Raw genomic sequence first — 26,052 nt, 5'->3', positions numbered from 1 at the left:
GAATCAGTATTTAAGCACCGCAATAGCCGCCTCACTTGTCATTCCAAAGTTCTTCTCTGAAGTCGTCGTTCACTTCCCAGAGGGGCCACAAGCATGACGTTCCTTATTCAGTCGGCATTCGTCGCTCTTGCAGCCATTTCTGCTGTCTTGTGTGACCCGTAAGTATCATTGTATTCATTCGGTGTACGCATTGGCAACGTACGTAGCTTTAATATTATGTGGAAGCTAGGGGCATGTCTTTGAATCTCGTCTACGGTATCAGTATTGGTTCTTTGTAACCGTTAATCTATTTGTAGATCCACGAACAAAATCCTTACATGTTCGTCAAGTTTAGATCGAAAATATCCAAAACTATGGACTTATGCTTAATTCTATGAGTCCGTCATTGCATCTCCAAATGTTATCTAATTAGAACTTAATGTAGTAAACGCTGTCCCTTGGAGTTAAAGGAAGAATAGTTCCTATAGAGCAGCGGTTCCCAACCTTTTTCGACTAGCGAACCCCTTCCACAACAATCTGAGTTACGTGAACCACTGATTTTTAAATATATGCATAGAGTAGACATGCATAAAATTTAATTCCAAGCAAAAGCTTTAATAACCTTAAATTAAATTAACCCTCAACAGTTAAAACGTAGAGTTACTCTAGTTACGGCTTAAAATTTACACAACATGTAGGCCCAGTTGCAATAATAAATACAAGTTTTCATTGTAATTACTCACCTCTTCCTTGAAATTCAGTGAGAAGGTTGCGCCTGCTTTCCATGGCACAGAGCATTGAAGTCAGAAACCACTGAAGTTAAATAAAGTCTCAAATCACTTTCAGCACAAAGTCTGTTTCTGTATTTATTTTTTAAATAGGCATATGGAGAAACCGACTTTTCCCACAAATATGTGGATGAAAAGGGTAATAAAGTCGTTATGGCTTTATTCGCTAACACTGGGAACTCCTTTAAACTCAACCAAAATAGTACATTATGCAACGAGCCTATAATAAAGGTAATTAAGAAGTGAGTATGGATATTTATGAAACTCGCTTGCGCTCGTTTCATAATTTTCATACGAGCTTCTTAATTACCATTATAGGCGAGTTTCATACGACTTTTTACGCTCGACCATATTTCTAACTTGATATTATTAATTTTATTGTATCTGACCTGGAGCAATGTCCCGTATGTTGTGAGATGTGCGCAGACGCGAAAGTATTGATTTCTTCCGAGGAACAGATGTCCACATTGACCTTGCTAGGCCATAAGAACCTACAGAGATAACATTGAAAATAAATTAGACATTGAAAAACGAGATGACAAATTGAATTTATATGAATATTATTTACAATTAACGCTAATTATTATAGTAACAGAACATAACCTTCTGCGACAGTATTGGATTTCCAGCCTCCGTGACTTTTCGCTAATTCTCTTTCGATTGCATATCCGAGAATAATGGATACTTGCGGTTTTATAACGATCATTGACTGAACAGTTATAACCTGAGTCGTCATTGGCTGAAACATCTGACCTTTAATGAGTAGGTGTACTTTAATGACATGCATTAAAGGTCTGCTACCAGGTGTATAATTATTACATTTCGGCATGGTCGAGCATAAACCAATTAATGACAGAGATTTATAACTTTTATGTAACTGAAAATCAGTGAAAATTTCAAAACGCTGCTCTTTTTCATCTATGCTTAATGTGGATTCTAAAATTGTTGACTCTTCGAAGAGATTGCGAATCCAATTGTTATTATTGGACATAGCAGGGGAATACTCTCTGAAGGTTTTTCCAAGTCCCTTCAAATGTTCTTTAACCATATTCTTAACATTTTCGCCCAAAGAAAGATGATTTTCCACCAGGAAGTCGTGAAGGCTATCAAAGCACTCGGTTTGATTGCTATTGAAACACGTTTCCCACAAATTAAGTTTTCTAATGAATGATTCGATACGGTCTTGCACAATATAAACGTTTATATTTGACCCCTGCAAAGATAAGTTTAAACTGTTCATTTTTGAGAAAATGTCTGCCAAATAAACTACAGTCTGAAGCTAGATTTCATTTTCCATGCACTTTGCTGGTGATAGGCATGGCTGGTGAGAAAAACGTAAACTTCGTCTTTAAGCTCATACAGTCTGGAAATAGTTCTACCTCGAGATAGCCAACTAACTTCAGTGTGAGAAAATAAACACTTATAAATGCTTCTCATTTTCTCACAAAGGACTGCAGAGATGCGGGAATTTGCAGGGTGAGCCTTAATAAAATTAATTATTTTCACTGCATCGTCCAGCACACATTTCAATCCATCGGGCATGCGTTTAGAAACAAGAGCCTGTCTCTGAATGCAACAATGTGTCCAAGAAGCGTTCGGCGCTACCGATTTCACTTTGGCAACAAACCCAGCATAACACCCTGTTACAGATTTCGCACCATCTAAACAAATGCCTACACAGCGAGTCCAGTCTATTGAATTTTCGCGAAAGTATTCGTCGGTTAACTTAAATATATCTCCTCTCGTAGTTCTCTCTTTTAAGGGTTTGCAGAATAGTAGCTCCTCTTCTACAGACTCCCCAGTAATATAACGTACGAAAAGTAACAAAATGGCTAAATCGGCAACATCACTCGATTCGTCAAGTTGAATCGCAAAGAAGAACTGGCACGAACTCTTTCCAAAATTTCATTTTCGACATAATTTGCCATGTCTTTAATCCGGCGGTTGATCGTATTGTCGGACAATGGTACCATATTGACTTTCTTGTGAAAGATTCTCCAAGCATGTACTGTACTATATCATTTATGCATGGCCGCACTAAATCTTCAGCTATTGAATGAGGTTTTGTAGTTTTAGCAGTTTGTAGCTAACGCGATGATACGCTTCAAGAGCATTCTCATTGTAACTGTTTGCAGCGGATACAAAAGTAGTTAACCCTTTCTTACCTATAGATACCATATGGCAATACAGTAATTAACTTTATAGCATTTATATACTTGTGTGTTACATATGAAGGTAAATTTTGCTGCATAACTTCTATTTCAATACATTTTCATCAATATAGTTTTGTTTCAAATGTTGCCACTCCCGTAACTTGGTCCTAATACAGCTATTTGTTTCAACATGGATTGCTTGTAAATTTAATTTGGGTTAGAAAGGGTTAAATCATTTTTCCATTCGTTAGCTTTTCGTGTAATAAAATCAGCAGATTTGTTTACGTAGGTGGGGTGTTTAGTTGCCAAATGGCGTTTAAGTAGAGAAGGTTTCAGACTATTGTTAGCAAGAATGTCGCCATAAACAACACACTGTGCTCTTGGATAGTCCTTGTCACCTATATATGAAAATCCAAACCTAATGTAATTATCATCGTACTTTCTTTTCTTTACACACGGTTCACATTTTTCGGACTGACACACATCACTAGAAGCTGAATGACCTGTTGACACAATATCAACTTGCGATTTTGTTAAACCCTATTTCTCTTTCAAACTTCCACTTTTCAACCAGTTATCCATTTTAATGTGAACGGAAACGAGTTTTATACACAACTGACAACATACTGCATTTGCCACAAGGAAAGAAGTAGGCTATTGTTGAAAATACAAAATTAAATATAAGTTTGGTGTGTGGATAAGCTTCAGGGCTTCTACCGCGTTGTCTTGGTGTTGGTGGCTGACGATTCGACCGCTGTGTTGTGGTCATCGAAACGTCAGCCACCAACACCAAGACAACGCGGTAGAACACCAGCCGCGGAAGCCTACGCGAACACTAAATATAAGTTTGTGAAATTCCACATTAACATCTAAAATTAAAGGCCTGGCCGCCATGTAACCGTTCCTTAGTCAGGTCGCGGTATTGTTGTTAGTATTGTTAGAACACAAAGAAGCTGGCAGACTAAATTTCCATTGTAGCGAAATCAAATGCATTCCTAACGTTGTTACATAACTGTAAATCAGACATTTGTGGTAAATATTAATTTATTGTAGAAATAATGTGATAAATTCCCGATGTTACACGTATGTAATAAGGGGCATTATAGGGTTAATTTAATTTTTAAATAAAAATAATAATAACAATTATTATTATTATTATTATTATTATTATTATTATTATTATTATTATTATTATTATGACAATGCCGCAGATATGAAGGAAACAGTAATAGGCCTAACCTCCGAACGTACCATTACGGAAAAGTTTTGGCGAACCCCTTGAAATATTTTGCGCACCCTGTGTGGGTTCGCGAACCACAGGTTGGGAAACAATGATACAGAGCTATATAATACTGTATGATCGTATTTTCAATGTTGTGGACTGCAACAAGATATCACCAAACCACTGAAGAGAGGTTGTCACTTGTAGAAGAACAAAATCGTGGACAAACACGATGAAGTAATGGCAGCGGGTGGTGATTCAAAAAACTCATTTATTGTGTAATCTGCCAGAGCAAGAACTTCAAGATTTTGTAGAAAATAATGAAAATATGAGCAACTAAAATTTCCTCTCACTATTGAAACAACCTGAAAATATAAAATTGAGTTACATACCTAGTTTTACCTAAAACGTTATATTATAGTAAACTTACAAACATTTTTAAAGGGAGGCAGAGGTGAATATTTCAAAATCCACAAAATTTATCCGATTTGTTTGAAATTGATCATGGATACTAAGTATGTTATTAGTAATGGACATACGAAGTTTTAACTTTGTAAATACAATAGTTCTGTGAATATTAATAATTTTATAAAACTTGGTATCGTTTGATATAAAATGCTCCATGCACCATATTGTAAGAAATTTTCAATATTTCTTTTAATTTATATGTTCAGAGAAGGTATATAAATAATGATAAGTATTAGTTTATTATGGGAATAATATAGTAGGCCTAATACAGTATCTTGGTTTTAATTTCATACTTTTAAGGGCACAAAATCAAAAATTAACATCGGAATATGAAAATAAAGATAATAAAAATGGAAAAAAAAATTTTCATTTTTTCTTCAGTTTTGTTCGAAAATTTCACCTCTGCCTCCCCTTAAATCACTGTACACGAATAAACAATCCTTCACTTCTCCATAATAAATGTCACCAGTCAACAGTTACATGAAGATACAGAGTCTTCATTGCATTAACTGTGCCTGAGAAGCATTACTTTCATTTAACAGCGAGAAACTTACACAAAATGGCATTTGATGAGGCCCATTGTTTGAATTGTTTCATACGACTTTTTATGCTCGACCATATTTCTAACTTGAAATTATTCGTAAGTATTCATATTATGGTTATGTAAGTGAGGAGCGGAACTGACCTGAATTGAGAGATGTGCGCAGACGCGAAAGTACTGATTTTTTCCGAGGAACGAACGACCTTGATAAAATCTAGAGAGTAACATGAACATTAGGCTTGATATAACCTGGAAATTGATTTAGAATTGAAAAACGAGATTTATTTGAATATTATTTACAATTAACGCTAATTATTATAGTAACAGAACATAAACTTCTGCGACAGTATTGCATTTCCAGCCTCCGTGACTTTTCGCTAATTGTCTTTAGATCGCATATCCGAGAATAATCGATACTTGCGGTTTTATAACGGTACAAAGGTGACTTGTCATTGACTGAACACCTGAAATTTAATGAATAGGTGTACTTTAATGAGGTGCATTAAAGGGCTACTATCAGGTGTATAATTAGGCCTACTACATTTCGGCATGGTCGAGCATAAAATAATAAAAATAATTGGAAGTGGTAGTAAAAGAAGATTTAATACAACTTGCAGCTTTATTAGAATACTAATTGTTTAAGTAAATTAAAGAAAACATTCCTAGTAAAAAAACACGGGTTTTTTTTCAGATGGGTTTTATCGGGTCGGAGAAAATCATGCCAATCCTGGATTGTATACAGTGTTACTGGAGACAGAACTATACCTCATTAAAATGTCCAATAACTAATTAGGGGACATTAAAGAATTAAATATGACATTGTATCAATTTCATAGAGCTAAACGTACTAACAAAATGAGTTTTTTTTAGTTTATTTATACAAACTCTAACACCTATGGTCATATCGCGTGTTTAGCATCTGTGGGTATACCAGTAGGCCGTTGTTACTATTGCTGAGTTCCTGTTTCTATTGTGTGTTGTAAATATTCATGTAACTGATTTTAGATTTTGATATTGGTGATTTAGGCGGTAATGAACCAAGATATGTAAATTTCCAATCCGGCATTTGCCTTTGTGACTGAGGGAAAGAATGAAAAGCCCCAGTCAGATTGACCGGTCACGGGGTTTGAATCTGGGGCCTCTCGAATGCGAGTCTCAAATGTTACCGTCTGAGCCTACTCGCTCGGTCACGAGTCATGTTAGGTTCACGCCATTTGTTTCCTTTTGAAACGCTTAGTTAACGACGCTGTATCAAATGCGTTTCCTAGAGTAGATTAAATGGGTAAATCGGTATGTTATTTGGCGAGATGAGTCCAAGAATTTCCGAGGGGATGACAACCAGTAAGAACCCGAGAGTGCGCTGTTCATGTCTTATAGTAATACACAGACTGGACGAATGAATAAAAAAATGAACCAGAGACTGAATGAATACATAACCTTTTTCACAAGTTTTACAGTGCCACAACTTTTGAATTAACGTCGTTTATTTTCTTCCAATTTTCAGAGTCGTCGTTCCTCTGCAGAAACGCGAGCCTGTAGAAGAATACATCAATGTAAGAAACAGTATTTTGTTATTTTATGCATAAACTATAGGCTACATATACATATATTGTACCCTAATATTTGTGATAAATTTCACGTATTATGTCACAAAATGTGAAGCTATATTCATCTAAACTTTAACATATTATATTCTCGCATATTCCATTCTTTATTTAACTTTTTCAGACACAATACGTTGGACCGGTACAACTTGGCAACCAGTACTTTCTATTTATCTTCGATACGTCATCATATACAACGGTTGTTCCCTCGGCATCCTGTGTAAGCGGCGGCTGCAGTAAGTTTCATTTAATCTTATATTTCTATTGGACGAATGCATTTTATTGTTCCTTAAAGAACACATTAATAAAATCCATGCAATATCAATTATTTCTTTCCTGAAGTATGTCTTAAAATTAAACTTCGTTCATAATAATAATAATAATAATAGTAATAATAATAATAATATTATTATTATATTATACTATTATATTATTATTATTATCGTCACCGAGGAACTATTACCACTCATTGATAATTTTAATCAGAATACTCAGGACCACCGTATGAGGTGATACATGACAAACATAAGACAACAAATAGGCTAATGTATATAGCTACACTACTTCCTTAAGCAAGATCGCTAGATTTCTAGTCATAAATGCTGCCGCTTGAGCCATAGTAGAGATAAATATAATTCTATGTAAATATGAAAAGCACAAAGTAATAGTGTTAATCAAATATCTACTTCTGATTGAGGTTCTGGCTGATACGTACGAGTAAATCTATTATCAGGCAGTACATCTCATTTGACGATATGTGCAAGACAAGAAGAAGTGCTTGTATACGTACATCTGAAGTCTGATTAGTGTATGTAGCTAGTCGGCAATGTAGAGGGAAAGGAACTGGCCACACTATCCCATCATCTCCTGCCTTAGTTGTCTTATAAGTTATTCCTTTTTGGTGTCACTTTATGAGTTTCAAACCTATCTTCAGGCAGTTCATCGAACAATCAGCTATCAAATACGAAAACCATCTAAATAAGCTCAGTACAAAGTCTGTGGTCTTCAACAAAGCAGGCAAAGCATTTTGCATATGCTTTCTAGATTTGCATTATATAAAATCATTATAGAATATAAAATAATTTTATATTTTTATTTAATTTGAAGTATTCTGACATAATGAAATTCAAAGTAGGCCTACTATGCTTCAAATAATTTTAGGTCATAGGAAGAACAATTGTTTGTAAGCATCTTAAGCCTGATTAGGGTAATATTATATAGATAGTCGGCGATGTATGCATTGGAGGGGGAAAGGAACTGGCCACCCTACCCCATTATCTACTGGGCTAGTTGCCTTGTTGGTATCACTTGTGAGGTTCAGACTTGTCTTCGGACAGTTGACTAAACAACAGAGTAACTGTAACTGTTTAGGAACGGACACTAAAAATGTGTAGGGCAGCCCTTCAGTCTCAAAGGACACTAGGACTGAGCTTTGACATTATGTCAAACAATTAACTTCTAGGATTAAATAAATAACGACTGCATTTCACAAACTGTTCATTGCAGAAACAACCAATCAAGGAAACTCAATTTAAAAGTAAAACAGAACATGACATTCGTTGTTCAATATTTTTTTAGTTTTTAAGACCATTTCCCTCATTGTTAGACTTTAGTATAAAATGTATTAAAGAACCGAAAGTCATTCAAGATTTTAAATATTAGATATGAGAAGCCTAGTAGGTATCAAATACGGACAAGTGCCATTTTTATTATTTGTCAGTAGAGCATTATTTTTGTTTTGATTATGTTAACTTCTGGTATAAAGTATGAAAACTTTTGTGTGTCATACTGGTAACTGTATTAACAAAATAATTTAGATCTTCACTTAAAAATGTTAGTTTAAAGTACTTTAAAACATACTTAAAGGTTACAATAACCACTTTTGAAATTGAGACTGACTTTGTCTGTTTTTGAAAGAAACAAAGATGTAAGTGTACAATTTTCAAACACGCAACCTAGAACCAGGATAATGATTAGAAAATCCTATGGCATACACTACTTACTTCAATCCAGTAGGATATCAACTGTTCCTTCTGTAAGCAACGTATTCAAGCAGTAACGGTATGATTTCAGATTGTGTGAACGTACACAAATATTACTCCAATCAGCCTGTATCAAATAACGTGGCATCCGTAAAAATTCTCGGCAGTGGCTATGCCAGCGGATCGGAAGCCCACGACTACATCGCAGTAAGTAACATTTTGAATTTGCTCTGCATTTCATGTAGCTAATTCCTAGCATAATCTTATACATGTGTGAAAATTGAGACGATCTATCTTCGTAATGTCACAAGAAGAGATGACGTCATACTGGCGCTACTTACATTACTAATAACAGCCAAACAGTGTGTTTTCGATCATGAATAATTTTATATTCCAATACTCTTTCCTTGGTAGATACTATTACCTATTTCACTTCGTAGCCAAATAAATTTAACCAATCTACATTCATATATACAGATAATTAATTAAAACGTGTGAGCAATGTTCTTGATATGGTCTATGTTAGTTTTAAAAGCTTTCTGATTTCTCCAAGAGAATATATTAACTCACTTCTTTATTTTTATTGACTTTTCGATATTTGAGGCTTTACTAATATAACAAGAAATTCTTTCAAACCAAGTGCACTCGAAAACATAAACTCTGCTGCAATTTAAGACCTCCCTAGAATAAGGGTGTAACCAACAAATCTATGATAAACGTTTTTGGAGAAAAGAAAATGATTTCAGGACATATTTCTTGAGGGCCATATTTACAAGCAAAGCCACTTGACTAATCAAGGATACAAGTTTATTCAGTTATTGTTTGCAATTATTTACGGTCATAAATGAATGCTTCATAATTAAGTTTCCATGTAAGCCACATATGTATTTCATTTGTTTGACGTTACATTATTTTTCCGTGGAGGTCTTCAATTGTGAATATTTTGCTTATTTTTTTAAGTGTAAAGAATTTTAAATATTATCATGATAGGGTAATTCTCATGGACAGATATTTATTTGCTAATAATCTGAATTAATTTTGTGCGAAATCGTGCGTATTTGCTTGGTTTCCGCACAAAACCAATCCGCGGAAAGTCTAAAATTCCACATTCAGTATTCCCAACCTAACACACATAACAATTTCCCTCTTCTTACCGCTTAAGTGACATATTCATTTTACTGCTTTAGGCTTTTAACATATTTTTTAGAGACGTTCAATATATTAATAATTATAAACTGGAGACTTACCACTGCAATTTCACCTAAATTGCACTGTTAATTATTGTTTTTAAATATTTGCAAAAATTAAGTAAACTCTAAATCATTACATAACCTTACCGTTTGTTTTAAGTTCGCATTTATAGACTGGAGGAAAAAGAAAGACAGACGTATATCACGGCCTGCTGGAGTATAGTAAACACTCAACTTCGTTTCGCTTTTTCAAACTTTTCCTCGAACATGAAAACTTCAACATACTGCTCTTGTAACGCATATTACTAGTACCTACGATATTGTAAACGATATTCTAACATATTGTGTGAAAAATTTGGACGGTGGCAACAGAGAAAATGATATTATAGGAAACAAAAAGCTTAAGATCTAAGCTGAGAACTACAGTAAAGATTAGAACAGACCACCATGTGAAGGGCCTATTGAAGGTATTAAGTATAACAAGACGAAATAGACATTACACACACTGTTACTAGATCAATACGATTCAAAAACAGATTCATTGAAGAGTGTGATCCAAAAACTCGCTCAGTCCATTTGGAAATTTTTATGATATGATTATGCTTGAGACCTATCATTATATTTTAAGCCAATCCTTGTCTAAAAGCTTATGTCATTGTGCATTTCGCTTGAAAGTCCCTCAGTCCGTACACCGTGGACAAAGAAACTAGCTCAGTCTCTCATAAAAATGGACTTCACACTCTTCTGATATATTTATGACAATTTGCGAAATTAAAATAGATATATAATCTTAATTCAAGTTGTTAACTTACTCGTAACTACACGCAATATTTCATGCTCCCATCATGCAACGAATGACTACCGCACTAACACTGAATCTTACATTTAACTTAAATACAGTATATGAATAATTTTTAAATACGTTAACTAATTGTATGTCAGAGAGAAAGAATCTCATCCGATATACGAGAATTCAATCGAACTGTGTATCTGGAAATGGACGTAAAGTAGAATAGAAAGTGATTCAAGTAGCAACCTGCAGTATTAATACAATTACACTTTAATAAAGTAATATTTTCTGATTTAGATAAGCACTCTGAATGCTACGAACCAAGGCTTCTTGCTAGCAGATGACATATCAACTGATGTATGTGCTCTGGGCGCTGATGGTGTAATTGCATTGGGACGCCCAAAATCTGGAAGGGCTGCCTTTGATCTGCCGAGTGTTATGGAAAATTTCGCAGACCAAGACAATATTGCCAACTCGTTCTCATTCCATCACGGAAGGTGAGTGATTCACGTTCAAATAACCATTATGTAGGCTATAGCTCCTTTTATAAATTTGCAGTAAATTAATCAATTTTCTCTTTAAAAATGAGGTTCACACCTTATATCCAAATCCCGCTTATCTTCATTGTTTTTTTTTTCAATAATTGAGTTGACAACTCCCGAGCATTCTATTTTTCCATATCCATTGGATAGTGATTGTTTCATTATGCACCACTTTCGTAAATTCATATTTCTTGTACGCCATTAAAATGAACAACTCTCAATTCAACGTCTTCTAGATTAATACTCGTACCTACTGCAGTAAGAAGCACTTCTCACCTCTTCTCTTCATAACAAAAAGAATAATAATGTAAATTATTTATTTCATCCTGACCATTTCTTTGAACCCATATTACACACATTTTCACCCATTAATGACAAGACTTCTGGCCGAACAGAAAATGTCGACATATGAACACTACGGGTACACGGTTACCAATGTTACGCATGAAGATTGACAAACGTACTAAGGAATCACTCTTGAATCCAAACTTGTACTTTTATATGTAATCTTTGAAATGCAGAAATAAAGCGATCACCTTCGTATCATTTAAACTTCCATTCCATTCCGTATGTTCAGAGTTTTCTCAAGGTGTATTTCTGTTTATCCCTAATGTAGAAGTCGTTCGCTGTACGTCGAATTACTCCATTAAATGTGTCAACATTTTATTTAGTACTTCTTTTTGTCATAATTTGATTGGAGGTCGGAAAGGATAACACTACAACAGACACAATATTTTTTATTCTTCCTGAAGTCGTCAAACTGTTGTTTCAGAGACACCGAAAACTTGAGCTACTTTCTTTTGAGGGACTTTGAGTGATTTGGTGTTCCTAGATCAACTGTACACGTTCGCTATCCCTTCTCGTGTTTGAATATAGAGCACTAAATCTTTTAATTTAATTTTCAGAGGAGGTATTGTTCATTTACAATACATATATATTTTTGTAATAATTAGCAAATTACGCACGAGTCAGAAAATAACACGGAAATTAATGTAATTATTCCTTAACAATTCCATTATGATTATGCCATACACCCTTTCATTTTTATAGTTAACGCGCATCATTTATGTTTTTATAATAATCAGTGCATTACATATTTGTACCACGAGGGTACGAAGAAAAAAGCTCAACTTATCAGCAACGAAAAAAAAAATGGGAGGACAAATTTAAAAGGTACGAAAAACGCGTTCTTGCAAGCGGTTCGGGGCTGTAAGAAACTAAATATGTGAGCTCCAAGCCTGTTGGCCACTAGTCTCACTCAGGGTTACGCTGCTCCACTGAAGGAGCTCTAGAAAATTTTGAAGGGGAAAACCGAAAATGGACGTAACCTCTTAGGTACCACATACGCGAGGGGACGGAAATGTGAACAAAATGATCACGGGACGGGACGAGGAGGAGATGGCTGGTGTAAATCTGCACATTGAAATGAACTGTGTCATTTCGCAGTACAGGAGGAGTCGACAAGACTCTGTCGTCTGTTGTTCGATGACAAGGCAGGTGAAGACCGCCAGGAGAGACGCCGTGAATTCTGAATCTGCAAATTGAAAGGTTCCCTGTCCTTTCGCATTGCGACTACATGAGTGACCTTGCACATGTATTTAATAATTTTATAAACTCTGAACTAGGGCATTAATTGTTTGTTAGAAAAAAGAGGAACTTATAGGGAAGGGCATATAGGTCCTTGGCCCATTTCTCTTAGGGTTCATCCCGACATTTGTCTTAACGCCTTAGGAAACCACGGAAATACCTTAGGCAGGATGAGTTGTCTCAATATAAGAGACTAGCTAATTTGGTTTTTAAGTAATAGGTCGATTGATTTATTGATTTATGATAGATGTAATTATTAATTAATTAAGAATAATTAAGGGGTCATGGGGATGTGAATGCAGGTCCGTGGCCCATTTCTTTTAGGGCTCATCCCAACATTTGTCTTAGCGCCTTAGGAAACCCACGGAAAAACCTTAGGCAGGATGAGTTGTCTCAATTTCAGAGACTAGCCAGCTGGCTCTTAGGATGAATGACCCTATGAATCGATGTTATCAGCAACTGAACTACAATTGGGTCCATTACGGTACTAATGTTTTTACAATGGTTAGTATACTATGCACTTGCTCAAGAAAAAGAAGTGAAATCTACAGCAGCTACACAGCGACTAACCCATACACCCCTCTCATCCTTAGCAGTATCAAATGGCCTTACCTGGTCTATCGCGCAGAATTTTATGATCGGCCAAGCTACAGTATCTTATGTCAATAATACGTATGTTATCATCGTAGTAGCTATTTTATCATTTCAAAATGGGCCTAATACTAAGGTTGGATAAAAAGTAATGGCAACAGTTCGATATTTCTGACATGGCTTTATTCACAAGGATACAACATTTACGTAACTTCTATATAGTCGCCCCCCCCCCCTATTTATTACTTTTTTCCAAATGTTTGGAAGTCGTCGTACAACATCTGTGCGTCCATCTTTGTTGATGTTCCGTATTGACCGCCCTATAGCACGGATAAGTTCATCTCTGGTATTGTACCGGGTCCCTCGCAGTGGTTCTTTCACTTTGGTGAAAAGATCGTAATCGCATGGACTCATATCGGGTGAGTACGGTGGATGTTCCAGAATCTCCCATTGCCAGCGGCGCAAGAGGTCCTTGACAGCAGCAGCGGTGTGACTCCTTGCATTATCATGAAGAATGATGGAATTCTGTACCACCAAGTGTCGTCGTTTTCTCCTGAGGGCTGGACGAAGGTGGTGCTGCAGGAACCTGCAGTAATAGCCATCTGCCTTTGAGGTACAGCGTGGTGCAGTATTACGCCATCAATGTCATAGCCACAATGAACATCACCTTCACAGCACTTTGTGTAGGGCGCACTTTCTCAGGACGAGAAGAACTTGGATGCTTCCATTCCTTTGATTGACATTTCAAGTTTGGTTGGTTCGTATGAGCGAGCCTAGGTTTCGTCCATAACTACGATTCGTCCAAGAAAGTCGTCATCTTTCCTTTGGTACCGGTCCAACAAGGCCTGTGGGACTGCATAGCGGTGCCATTTGTTAAACCTCGGTCATTTCATGGGGTATCAAACGCCCTGTAATTTTGTGGTAACCCAGAATGTCTTGCAGAATGTGGAGCACAGTTTTGTGACATACTCCGACTTCCGCTGCTAACTCACGAGCAGTCCATCGACGATCAGCATCCAACAGGGAAGCAAGGAGTTGAACTGTGTTGTCCTCCACGGGGGGTCGTCCTATGGAGGTTGTCCTGAACGGCATCTCTGCCTTCCCGAAACGCTTTAACCCATCGTGCAACTGTGCGATGTGGCAACGCTGCATCGCCACATGCTTCACGCAGTCCCTGAAAACATTCTTTTGCACTACGACCTCGTGTCACTTCAATTTTGATCCAGGAACGTTGCTCTAATTTTGTAAACGTGGTCTTAGGGCGCCCGCACTATCAATATTAAAGTCAACGTTCTACAGACTGCAGTAGATTGACAGAGTAATGTCGCCGCTGGCTGCACTAACTCATCTAACAGTCCTTGTTCATATCCACACAGCTGGCAGCTCTCGAACGCACCATCGTCGCGTGACAGCAGTGTTGCCATAACTTTTTATCCAACCTATGTATAACATAATGTTTGTCAAAGATTAGACAAAACGAAAGTGGAAATTCCGAAATCATTACCATGTTCTTCCATACTTAAACTTGAGTTTCCCTTCCCCTTTTTTTCCTTCCTGAACATAGTTTATCTTCAGCACAAGTGCAATACAAATCCATAGGTCGATTTCGTAATAAATACACAACTGTTCCACGATATTGTTCGTAGGGAACAAAGAGATCAATTTGAGGACAATATTCACAGCTTAATCTAGTTGTTCACTATTTTGCATAATTTCTTTCTTGCCTCAGATATCCCGACGGACAGCACCGCGGAGTTCTGGTGCTCGGAGGCACAATACCTGCCTACTACACAGGCGAATTCACTTACGTACCTTTCGTAGATAATGAAAGCTGGAACTTCAAGGTGGACAGGTGAGTAAATTGATTAAAAATTTGGCATATATTACGACATATACATTTACTTTTGAGTTTAAGTATTTGAGAACAATATCCATACAGCTCACTATCCTAAACAATTTGCATTTGAAGTTACAAATAAGTAGATGCATACATTACATTATGAACTTTACGTACACTATGGATGCGATAGGAGAGTTATAGTTTCTAAGCGAACAGTGTCTAGCGACAAACATATGTAGCATTAGAACATCAACCACTGCGTCCAGCAAAACAGGAATGATTTTAAAGAGTGAAAGAATGTGGACTAGTTAGTGTTTAAAAAAACCTTGATAGGCAAAAGTTATTTGAAACTCAGAATCAAGAAACATTTCAGACTATTTACTATAATTAATAGCGGATATAATTAAAGAGTAACATCAAACTCTCAAAAGAAGAAGATATGAATAAGCAACTTTCGCTTTCGTTAACATTATTCAATATTTGCATGACTGATATTAAAAACAAGTCAGAGAACTGAAAAATAATTCTAATTACCAAATCAAAGAGGATTTCAACTGTACTATCAGATCAGCCCCTAACATCAGAATCATATGCACTGCAATTATACAATCTGCATTTATCTCGATGTAATTAGCGATGAATTAAAGCGCGTTCTCTGTTACTTGAAACTCATAAACTATGACAATGTAGTAATGCAGTTCAAACTTGAGATAAATAGTCTCAATATCAGCACATACAAGTAAATGAGATTCAAGAAATGTGAATGTGATCACACGCCTAATGTGAATCCTACCATATCAATGTAATCTACTTACTTAAATAAAGAACGCAGGCCTAATCGAGTGGTGGTAAAACAGTGCATCGATGAAAGTTGATTGATCAACAAATCTTGCTTAAGTTTTGTCTTTTATACTACATACTTTGCAGATACAGTTCTTTACTTTCCTTCGCATTATTACACCATATTGAAGTAAGCTGCATGATTTTATAAGCATCAGATTTCACCCTAATACACATACAATTATATTATTAGAAACATAAATACATTATTATATGCTATACTCACTTACATAATTTTGTTTTACAGCGTCAGTGTTGGAAATGAAGTGATAGCAACAGACAAGTTGGCGTTTGTTGACTCAAGCAAGTACGTCATAACTGGTCCATCCAAACTGATTACGATAATTAATAATATTCTGGGATGCAGCAACAAAGTTAAGGGTGCCAGGACTCTATGTGTGGTAATTATTATGAAGTACCTCAAACCTAATTCCAATTCAGAGAAATACATACTAATACACTCAGTTATGTAGATTTATTAATAATTTAATCCATAAAATATTTTATCTCGACAGAATTTAATCAAAATCTTATTGCAATAATAAATAGTCCTAATATCATTCTTATTTAACTTTAATAATAAATTTATTATACTTGTTGATGGATCAAAGCCTGAAAATAAATTACTTATCAATCATTTCGAGTTTATGAAATAGGACACTTTCTGTTCCTAACTTGAATATGCACTTTGAATTTTAATTTCCACATATTTCAACAGCGATAAAACTCCACTACATATCTCAGGAAGTAATGTTTAGTGTAATTTTTTCTAATATTAATTAATTTGTGGATTAGTAAAGACATCGATCTTTCGTTTCAGTTCGATTGCGATAAACTCGACAATGTGCCATCAGTCACATTCACCATCGGAGGTGTTGCCCATAACATCAGCTCAACATACCACATTCAGCAAAACGTAAGTTTTTTGTGGGAGACGTAAAATTTGACCCGAAATTTATTTCATTATAAGCATCACATAAAACAGAAAAATTCAAGGCATTATTATCTTTCAAAATAGTCCGACCCTTAACAATACATTTCTGGTCTGGAAGCGACTTCACAGAACATATTTTCTTGCAATGTCTGCACTTTTTTCATCACATTTTTTGTTACCTTCAAAACTTTTTTGTCACTGGTCAAAATAACAGATAGTTGCTAGCATTGGAATTCATACGGCCTACAGGCAGCGCTTCCCATTCAAGTTCAGTTAGATTATCTTTGTGATACTGGTGCTTTGAGATCAGGCGTTGTCATGAAGGAAGATGATACCTTCAGACAATTTTTCACGTGTTCTGGACCTTAGTGATTTTCTCACTTTGCCTTAAAAAGAGCAGATTAATAATATACGTTTGTTTATCTAAGAGGAAATTGATCGGTTAATATCTACGTCACTAAAATCGTAATATTTACTATTTCTCGGTTAATTTCACCTTAACTCTTCTTTGTGGTGACGAATAAAAATGTTTCCCTCTTTGCTAGAAATGTTGATTTGAGGAATTCATTGACATTCCCAAGCATCATCGGTTGTCACAATCTTATCCAGGAACTCGTGACACACTTAATTGTAGCGCTAGGGATGTTTGGAACAAAGTTTACTTCAATAAAATCTATGTGCATCCATTTTGCACAATTCTTACTAATGCTGGTATTTATTCTATTATCCTGGCGAATTCACCGAAACTTATGCAGGATGTGACATGATACAAACCGCAGTGCTCCCATCTTTAAACAATATGCACTTGTCTAAGGATACTGAACGAAGGAAACCATTTTACTGAAACTGTGCTGAAAGTCTTCTACAAATTTCAAACCACTGGTTCCTTCCTCACCGAGAAAATTGATGGTAATTCGTTGTGCATCAGCATTTCTGACACATATCGTTCATGTTTGTTTTCTGCTGCTATATCTTATTTACAGAACTTAAATACGAATTACTAGGGACCGTATTCTGTCCCAGGGCGTACGGGAATAAGGTTAGTTCTTCATACACTACATTAGTGTGACGTCATGTTGGCGCGTGGGACAGCTACTATAAGAGTACTTGTTTCTTCTATAGTTGACGTTCTATTAATGATTCAAAACTTCACCTTGGAGAACGTTTAAAATGCAGAGAGACGAAGAGCAGTTTTTCAATAGAGATTAATCCAAGATTTTAATTCTTCTGAGGTTCATATTGATCATTCGATAATTAACATATGACTTAAATCTTGCTGAGATTAACAAGTAGGTATGTTTTTAATATTAAAGGTTATCAATCAGGCCCTAGGTAAAGCCTTGTACCTAGCGAATAAGGACTAAATTGTTTAATGTTCATTCACCAGAGAAGTACACTCAGGGACAAAAAAAAACCGGACACTTCTATATTTGCTTGTATTTTGTTGCCAGTTATTTCAAAATGAAACAAAACCCATTTAAACAAATAATGTTTCATTTAGCACCTTATACAACATTTGAAAAAAAAAATCTCTGATGAGAAAATTTACAAAATATTACAAAGGGCGTATAGCTATGGCATCGTTTGGTCTAACTCTTTTTTCATTTTATTGTCCCTTAAACATTAAAATTTCTTTTTAGTAACGGGTATTACCTCCTCTGGCTTGAATAACTGCATCCATACGTCTTGGCATGCTCTCAATTTGGTTAGCAATGTCTTCTTGAGGAATAAGTTCCCATTCTTCGCCAAGTGTTCGCCTCAACTCTTGTAACGATTCTGGTCTCGGTCGTCTATTCTTAACACGCCGTCCCAGCATGTCCCACACGTGTTCAATTGGGTTCATGTTTGGACTCCTTGCTGGCCATGGAAGAACATGGATTCCCACTTCTTGGAGATAATCTCCGACCGCATGGGCAATATGCGGCCGTGCATTATCATGCATTAAAACAAAATTATCGCCTACAAATTGGCCAAATGGCACAACATGATCAGCCAAACATTCATTTATATACCTATCAGCTGTTAGTCTTACATTTTCAACAAAACCCAACTCTGTACGAGCATCCGTACACACTCCTGCCCAAACCATCACTCCACCACCTCCATACGGCACATTTTCGGAAATGCAACACTGTGAAAATCGTTCTCCCCTCCTTCTCCAAACTCTTTCACGTCCATCAGGTGGGCACAGATTGGAACGGGACTCATCGGTGAACAGAACACAGCTCCACTGTCCATTTCTCCTATCCCTGTGATCTTTTGCAAAACGCGGCCGTTCAACTCGATGCATCCTGAGAAGTCTGGGACCAGTTCCAGGTCTACTTGATATCAGTCCACTTGCTTTCAACCTCCTACTAACTGTTTTGGACGAAACTGGGCGTCCATGCATGTTAACAAATTGCTGGGCTACACTAGTAGCTGGCGTATTGCGCTCCCTAAGAACTCTCAACACCATGTACCTGTCTTCATTTGGATTTGTAGCTCTTGGGCGACCCGAACCTGGTCTTCTGGTATATTCTAGGGTCTCTCTATACCGTTTTATGGCATCATGGGTTGTGCCTCTAGCCATACTCATAACATTTGCAATGTAAGGTACACTGCGTCCATCATCGTAAAGGGCTACAGCTCGAGCCACATCTTCAGGTCGCAGCTTGTTTTAAGATAAATGTTACAACCCCACTTAAACTCATGAAATGTAAAAATAAAGAAATAACGAATGATAACGATAATGAAGTACATAATGGTTGAGACAAAATTGTTATAGCTGAGACTCCGAAAGCAAAATTGGAATATTTGGTTGTAATGGCTTGTTTATAAAACAAAAAACAATCAAGAATGTATACACGTCTCCATAACAACAGATGGCTACCATAATATTGTATGAGAAGATAATGTTTTGCAAAATACCAGCAAATATTAAAGTGTCCGGTTTTTTTTTTTTGTCCCTGAGTGTATTTCTCACCACGGCTATCTCAGCTCACATGAGGTGAGGTCGCAACAGGTCAAATAACCCAATTCATTGACATCTTTGACAATGGGGAAATGAGAGGAAAAACATTTTAAAACGCATTCTTGTCAGGGAATTTGAGTTGAATAGACTGAACATGTGAGCCCCGAGCCGGGGGAGAAGCAAGCCAGAACAGCAACAGGTTAGGATCACCGAAGATGTACATCGAGTGGGACTACCGCAGTCCTCGCAAGAGAAGGGATCCGATCCCTTGCGCTGTGAAGTCCTGAAGACAGTATGCGGAATTCAAGGATCCTACTTCGAAGGCTTCAATTTGGAAAAACGTTCAAACTTGTTTGGAGAGGGAGATGTGTATCTGTGGCCAATTTCTTTTAGAGCTAATCCCGACATTTTGTGTTAGGAAAACCACAGCAAACCACAGGCAGCATGAGTTGTGCCATTTTAGGAGACTAGTAAATTGACTCTGTGATGACTATTAAAATATATTGCGATCGACCCTGAGCGTGTGATTTTTGTTGTTGTTGTAACAGCCCAAATTGAATTTCACACTAGACACGATGTTGGGATGTTACTGGCATAAGATGGGCTCGGATGGTCATTATCCTGAGCCTCGGTCAGGCCACTTCACACGTCACTACCGATGCTGTGCCAGAAAATTCAGTAGGTTACGTCTAGATATATCAATTGCGTAATTTTTTTTATCTTCTTGCATACACAAAGATCCTTTATAGAAAGATTCAAAGTATATTTTTAACGTCCGTTATGTGAGTTAAAACATGTTCATAGCAGGACTCAAAATAATGTGTACGTAGTGTTATCGCACAAGGACATTTTATTTCAGTCTATGTTTATACAGTATAAATATCTTAAAATCACGGTTTTTGGCTTCTTCAAACATGTTAGGAACATCATGTTAAACCAGTCGTAATACAACAGCTACGGAGTAGCAGCAACCAATTTGTAGAGAAGAAGATCTTTTTCTAGTCTACTTGAGAAGTAGCTACTTCTGCACTTTCAATGTGTGTTTTGGGGTTTTAATGTTTCTGTATGGAATATCGTTTGTCTGCTCTGCTTTCAGACATAACTGATATTTAACATTTTCAAACTGAAGTATTCACTCCAAATTCTTAAGTTAACCTCAAAACCTTAGGATTCCTTTATTTCAGAATAGTCAATACCTTACTGCATTTCCTGATTTGCAATACTGAGTTGATTGTAAGTGAGATGGGATGGGTGGACAGCAATTAATGTTAAAAATAAATAAGAAGCAAGTATAATAGTGATTGTTTGTTGGTTGATTATATAACTTTGCTAATTAATTCATGATTTCATTTTGTTTATTATAAATGTTTTCATGAACCATAAGTTCTATATTATTAATTATTAAATCTTAGTTCATGAAGTGGTAGTACGATTAAATTTGTCACAGATTTCTGCAGCTTCAATCAACTTAATAATGGGTTAGCTTTAGCACTGTATATTATATATCATTGCCACCGCCCAATTGTAGTGTTCATACATACATACATACATACATACATACATACATACATACATACATACATACATACATACATACATACATACATACACACATACATACATACATACATACATACATACATACATACATAAATAAACGAAACTCGGCTGTCAAGCTACTCTTATAATTAGAAACTGAAAGTACTAACCCCGCACCGTGATGTGCGCTATATTCTCTATACAAATAATCAGTTTCCAGTGGATCTGTGGCCAAACACTGGACTTCTCATTGCTAAGGTCACAGAAGTCAGACGGTTCCCTTCAAAGTGATCATGATGACGTGATGATGGAGACTTGTTGAAATGAGGGCAGTGGTAACGAGTGTATTCAAAGTACATCTACATTAACAACATTCTTTTCCATCACACATTTCACTTGAACACGACGAGATTAGACACCAGTCTACAGTGTGGAAAGCTAATAATGCAACACTTTAAAATGAGGCTTATTGAAATATTATTACTATTCCATTTTAACATGTATACTTCGATTTGCAGGGAGATGTGTGCTACTCGGGTTTCCAAGACTCAGATGAAGGAGATGATGTTATCCATCTTGGAGATTTCTTCACTGACAACTATTATGGAGAATTCGATGCCGACAATAATCGCATGGGAATTGCAAAATCCGTAGAAGAACTGTAGGAGTAATACAATGAAAATACACTGTGGCTTGACCTCAGGAACAACTTTGGAATCGTTTCTAACCAGGACATAAACGATCAAATAACTATATGGACCAACGTACTAACTACTGTCTTTGCCATAATAATGGAAGTGTGTAATTGAGACTCACGTTTTACACTGCACAATACTGTATACAACTGTGTCATGGTGAAGGAACAATATATATGTGCATTCTCCTTTCATGAGTAACTTAATTTCTCCCTCAAAATCCAATTATTCCCAGAACCTCAATCCACAATTAAGAAATGAATAGTGTCACACTAACTAATTCATATTAACTGTCCGTCCAAGTGGTTATGTCGCAAGGTCATCGAAGAGCGGGGAAATCACGTGGCAATATTATTTACTTAAGGTGGTAATTTTCTTTAAGTTATTTTAAACAGTTTATAATATTACGTGAAAGTTCAATTCGAAAGAGGAAATGATTTTAGCCACAAGGTTTTACAGAGAGGTCAGCAGGAACGCGTCATAACCACTCGGATGGACACTATGTACAGTAATTCTCCTTCGCTATCGTTATGGCTGTTCACTGTGTGAATAGCAGTGAACCTGGGTTTAATACCCGTCATGGAAGAATTATTTATGAACAGAATGTGTGTTATACAGGACATCATTTTATTTTTACTGCAATTTTTATTGTACCTGAGTTTTTGAATATACTTCACTCCCACCCCCTCTACTACTAAACTTCCAACTGTTCTCCACACAGAACCAAGGCCGCGTATGTAGTACTGAGTTAGTGAGTATAGTACGTTCCAGAAATATGTTCGCGTTTTCCAGTGACGAAAGAGCTTTCAATATTGAATCATATTTTCGCACAGGTACTGTCGTCCGTTTGCCTACGTCGCATCCAGGTTTCCCCCACCTGCTTCTGTTCGCCCCTCTGTAAAGTCTAGTAGCTGGACTGTCTTAGCTCTTTTCTGAAAACATTAATTTCTCTTAGGAATTGAACGCCTACGTAATATTATACAACTGTTTAAAATAACTTAAATAAAAGGGCCTTGTTAAGTAATTAATTGTCACGTGATTTCTCACCCCCCTTTCTACGACCTTGCGACAAAATCTCTTGAACGGACAGTAGATAGCATGTCTGAGTAATTTTATCTTTTCGGATTGGGCAGAAGTGAAGATTAAATTTACAGTACGTAAGGTACTCTACAGTAGGTACAGAATTATTTCAACATGAGTTACTAGAACGAAGGACGAAAGTGTAATTGGAATTAGGTACAATAGTCTATAGCGCGATAATATGCACAAAAGAACTGAAGCCTGTATTTAATGAACGGGCACCATTTTCAAAAATGTGTTTAAATATCCATATTATGATTATTATTTTTCAATTTAACTTCATTCTCTATATTGTACGCTAATGTGTTGTAACAGTACAATATACACTGCATAATGAATACGTCCGAATGGATAGTTCAATTCGTGAGTAAAAACACTAAGTGTTAATACAGTACTGTATTTTGATGAAACAAAAACCTAATGAAAATTATCAAACTCAAAATTGCGATATTTCCTAGTTTACGTAAATGCATCAACTACTTTTCTTCCCTACTATACCTAGTAAAGTGATTTGTATTTTACGCCAGTATCATCGAACTCCAGTCTTGGAAGGGGGAGCAAGCGGTGTTTCCGGTTCTAGACCTTTAATCCAAACATATAGCTAGGTTAATATTAAAAATGTTAGTACAAATAAAATGATGTCCCTCTAGATGAGCAGGCGAGCTAGAATGGTGAGCTGTGCACGAGGGGGAAGAATGAGTCATCAGAAAGAGAGTTTGTTTCATGATGGTTAATATTATACGAATATATCGACACGGAAGTTTTTCTCAGATTAAAATTTTACCTTCCCCATTCACACCCATTGGTGATATAGCCACGGAACATGATAAGGTATCAGGACCTACCCTGATCCTAAGCACTGACCATGATCTAAGATCAATGTCGGATCACAACGGACAAATAATATTAGAACAGAGTATATTGGAATTCATACATTAAAATGTTTAATTAGAAATAAAGGTTCCTATTCTGAATTAGGTGAAATTTGAATACGCAATTGGTCCGGCATGTGAAACTCATTTGAAGGGGAAAGTATGATGTCAATCTCAAAACTTTTGGATATGATTGACGTCCATGCATCACTCTCAATCAAAAACTTGCTTCAGCGGCGGGAGTACATAAACTCGTGTTGTAAAAACAATCACCACTCTAAATATAAATTAGGATAAGAATGGTAAGTTCGCACACAAACTATTGAACATTCAACTATTTAATGATTAATTAATGTATCAATATTCGGCCGGATTGTGTTAGTACATAAACGCAGAGCAAAAACAAGATGACAATATTTTAACCTGGAGCGTGCAGCTGATTTAGCCTACACTGATTCATTAAAAGAAACTGTTCACAACAATATGTCGACAAACATTGCAATTATACGAAATGCAACATTTTTCATGTTAAAATACATTTATATTGTCAATAACTAGTATATAAATCCCGACCACTTTTCCCTAATATTTTCATGAGACTGATGTCAACAAATATTTTAATCATTTTGTCATTTATGAAATTTAAAAATCAAAAATAAAAACAAGTAATCCATAAAATAAGCAACACAACAACAATTTTACATAATTACGTACGTACCTGTAAGTTTGTTTGTGCGAGATCGTGTGTATTTGCTTGGTTTCCGCACAAAACCAATCCGCGGAAAGTCTAAAATTCCACATTCAATATTCCCAACCTAACACACATAACAATTTCCCTCTTCTTTTTTTTTTATTTTAGTAGGTTATTTTACGACGCTTTATCAACAGCTTAGGTTATTTAGCGTCTGAATGAGATGAAGGTGATAATGCCGGTGAAATGAGTCCAGGGTCCAGCACCGAAAGTTACCCAGCATTTGCTCATATTAGGTTGAGGGAAAACCCCGAAAAAACCTCAACCAAGTAACTTGCCCCGACCGGGAATCGAACCCGGGCCACCTGGTTTCGCAGCCAGACGCGCTGACCATTACTCCACAGGTGTGGACGCCCTCTTCTTACCGCTTAAGTGACATATTGATTTTACTGCTTTAGGCTTTTAACATATTATTTTTAGAGACGTTCAATATAGCAATAATTATAAATTGGAAACTTACCGCTGCAATTTCGCCTGAATTGCACTATTAATTATTGTTTTTAAATATTTGCAAAAATTAAGTAAACTCTACAACTCCACTAAAGTTACTGCATTCGTGATTAACATTAACGAAGCCGTGAAAAAATCATCAAGATTCCAGACTCATCATAGACTGGGGGAAAAAAAAGACAGACGTATACACGGCCTGCTAGAGCATAGTAAACACAGAAAACATTTTAAAGCAACAATGTTGGAGATAGATATTTTAGTTTTGCAAATTTGCCGTCATTGAACAGAAACCAAGACGGAGATTTCATTGCAACTAATTAGAAATTCCTCTTTCAGGTATGTAATAAACGATCTTCGCACAAAAAAATGTACGATACACGAGCGGTATGTTTTCTTTCAATTCTCGGAAATTAAAAAAGCTCAACTACGTTTTGCTTTTTCAAACTTTTCCTCGAACATGAAAACTTCAACATACCGCTCTTGTAACGCATATTACTATTTTATTACAAACTTGAACATGAGCAGCATTGAAATGACGTCTTATATTATAATGTGTATAACGAAATCGAACGGAACATAGCCTAATATGCAATTAGCTTCATTATCAAAATAACTATATTCCCATTCCTCACTGAAACTGTACTTTGGTACTGTAGACAGTGCC

The 26,052-nt window shown here is 36.2% G+C and overlaps 1 protein-coding gene across 1 annotated transcript; it reads left to right on the top strand.

Moving 5' to 3' along the window:
- LOC138709622 (aspartic protease Bla g 2-like) lies at positions 1 to 22,427 on the top strand. Its single transcript, XM_069840522.1, has 9 exons — positions 1 to 158; positions 6,656 to 6,704; positions 6,880 to 6,991; positions 8,829 to 8,944; positions 11,015 to 11,214; positions 15,167 to 15,289; positions 16,365 to 16,518; positions 16,938 to 17,033; positions 22,059 to 22,427. Exons 1-9 carry the CDS (start codon positions 94 to 96, stop codon positions 22,203 to 22,205), a joined length of 1,062 nt encoding a protein of 353 aa, XP_069696623.1. The 5' UTR covers positions 1 to 93; the 3' UTR covers positions 22,206 to 22,427.
- The last annotated feature ends 3,625 nt before the right edge of the window (positions 22,428 to 26,052 follow it).

Source organism: Periplaneta americana, chromosome 11 (assembly GCF_040183065.1).
Source record: "Periplaneta americana isolate PAMFEO1 chromosome 11, P.americana_PAMFEO1_priV1, whole genome shotgun sequence".
NCBI classification, from domain to species: domain Eukaryota; kingdom Metazoa; phylum Arthropoda; class Insecta; order Blattodea; family Blattidae; genus Periplaneta; species Periplaneta americana.
Note: the sequence above shows the minus strand (reverse complement) of the source record. Positions and strands in the feature narration are given on the sequence as shown.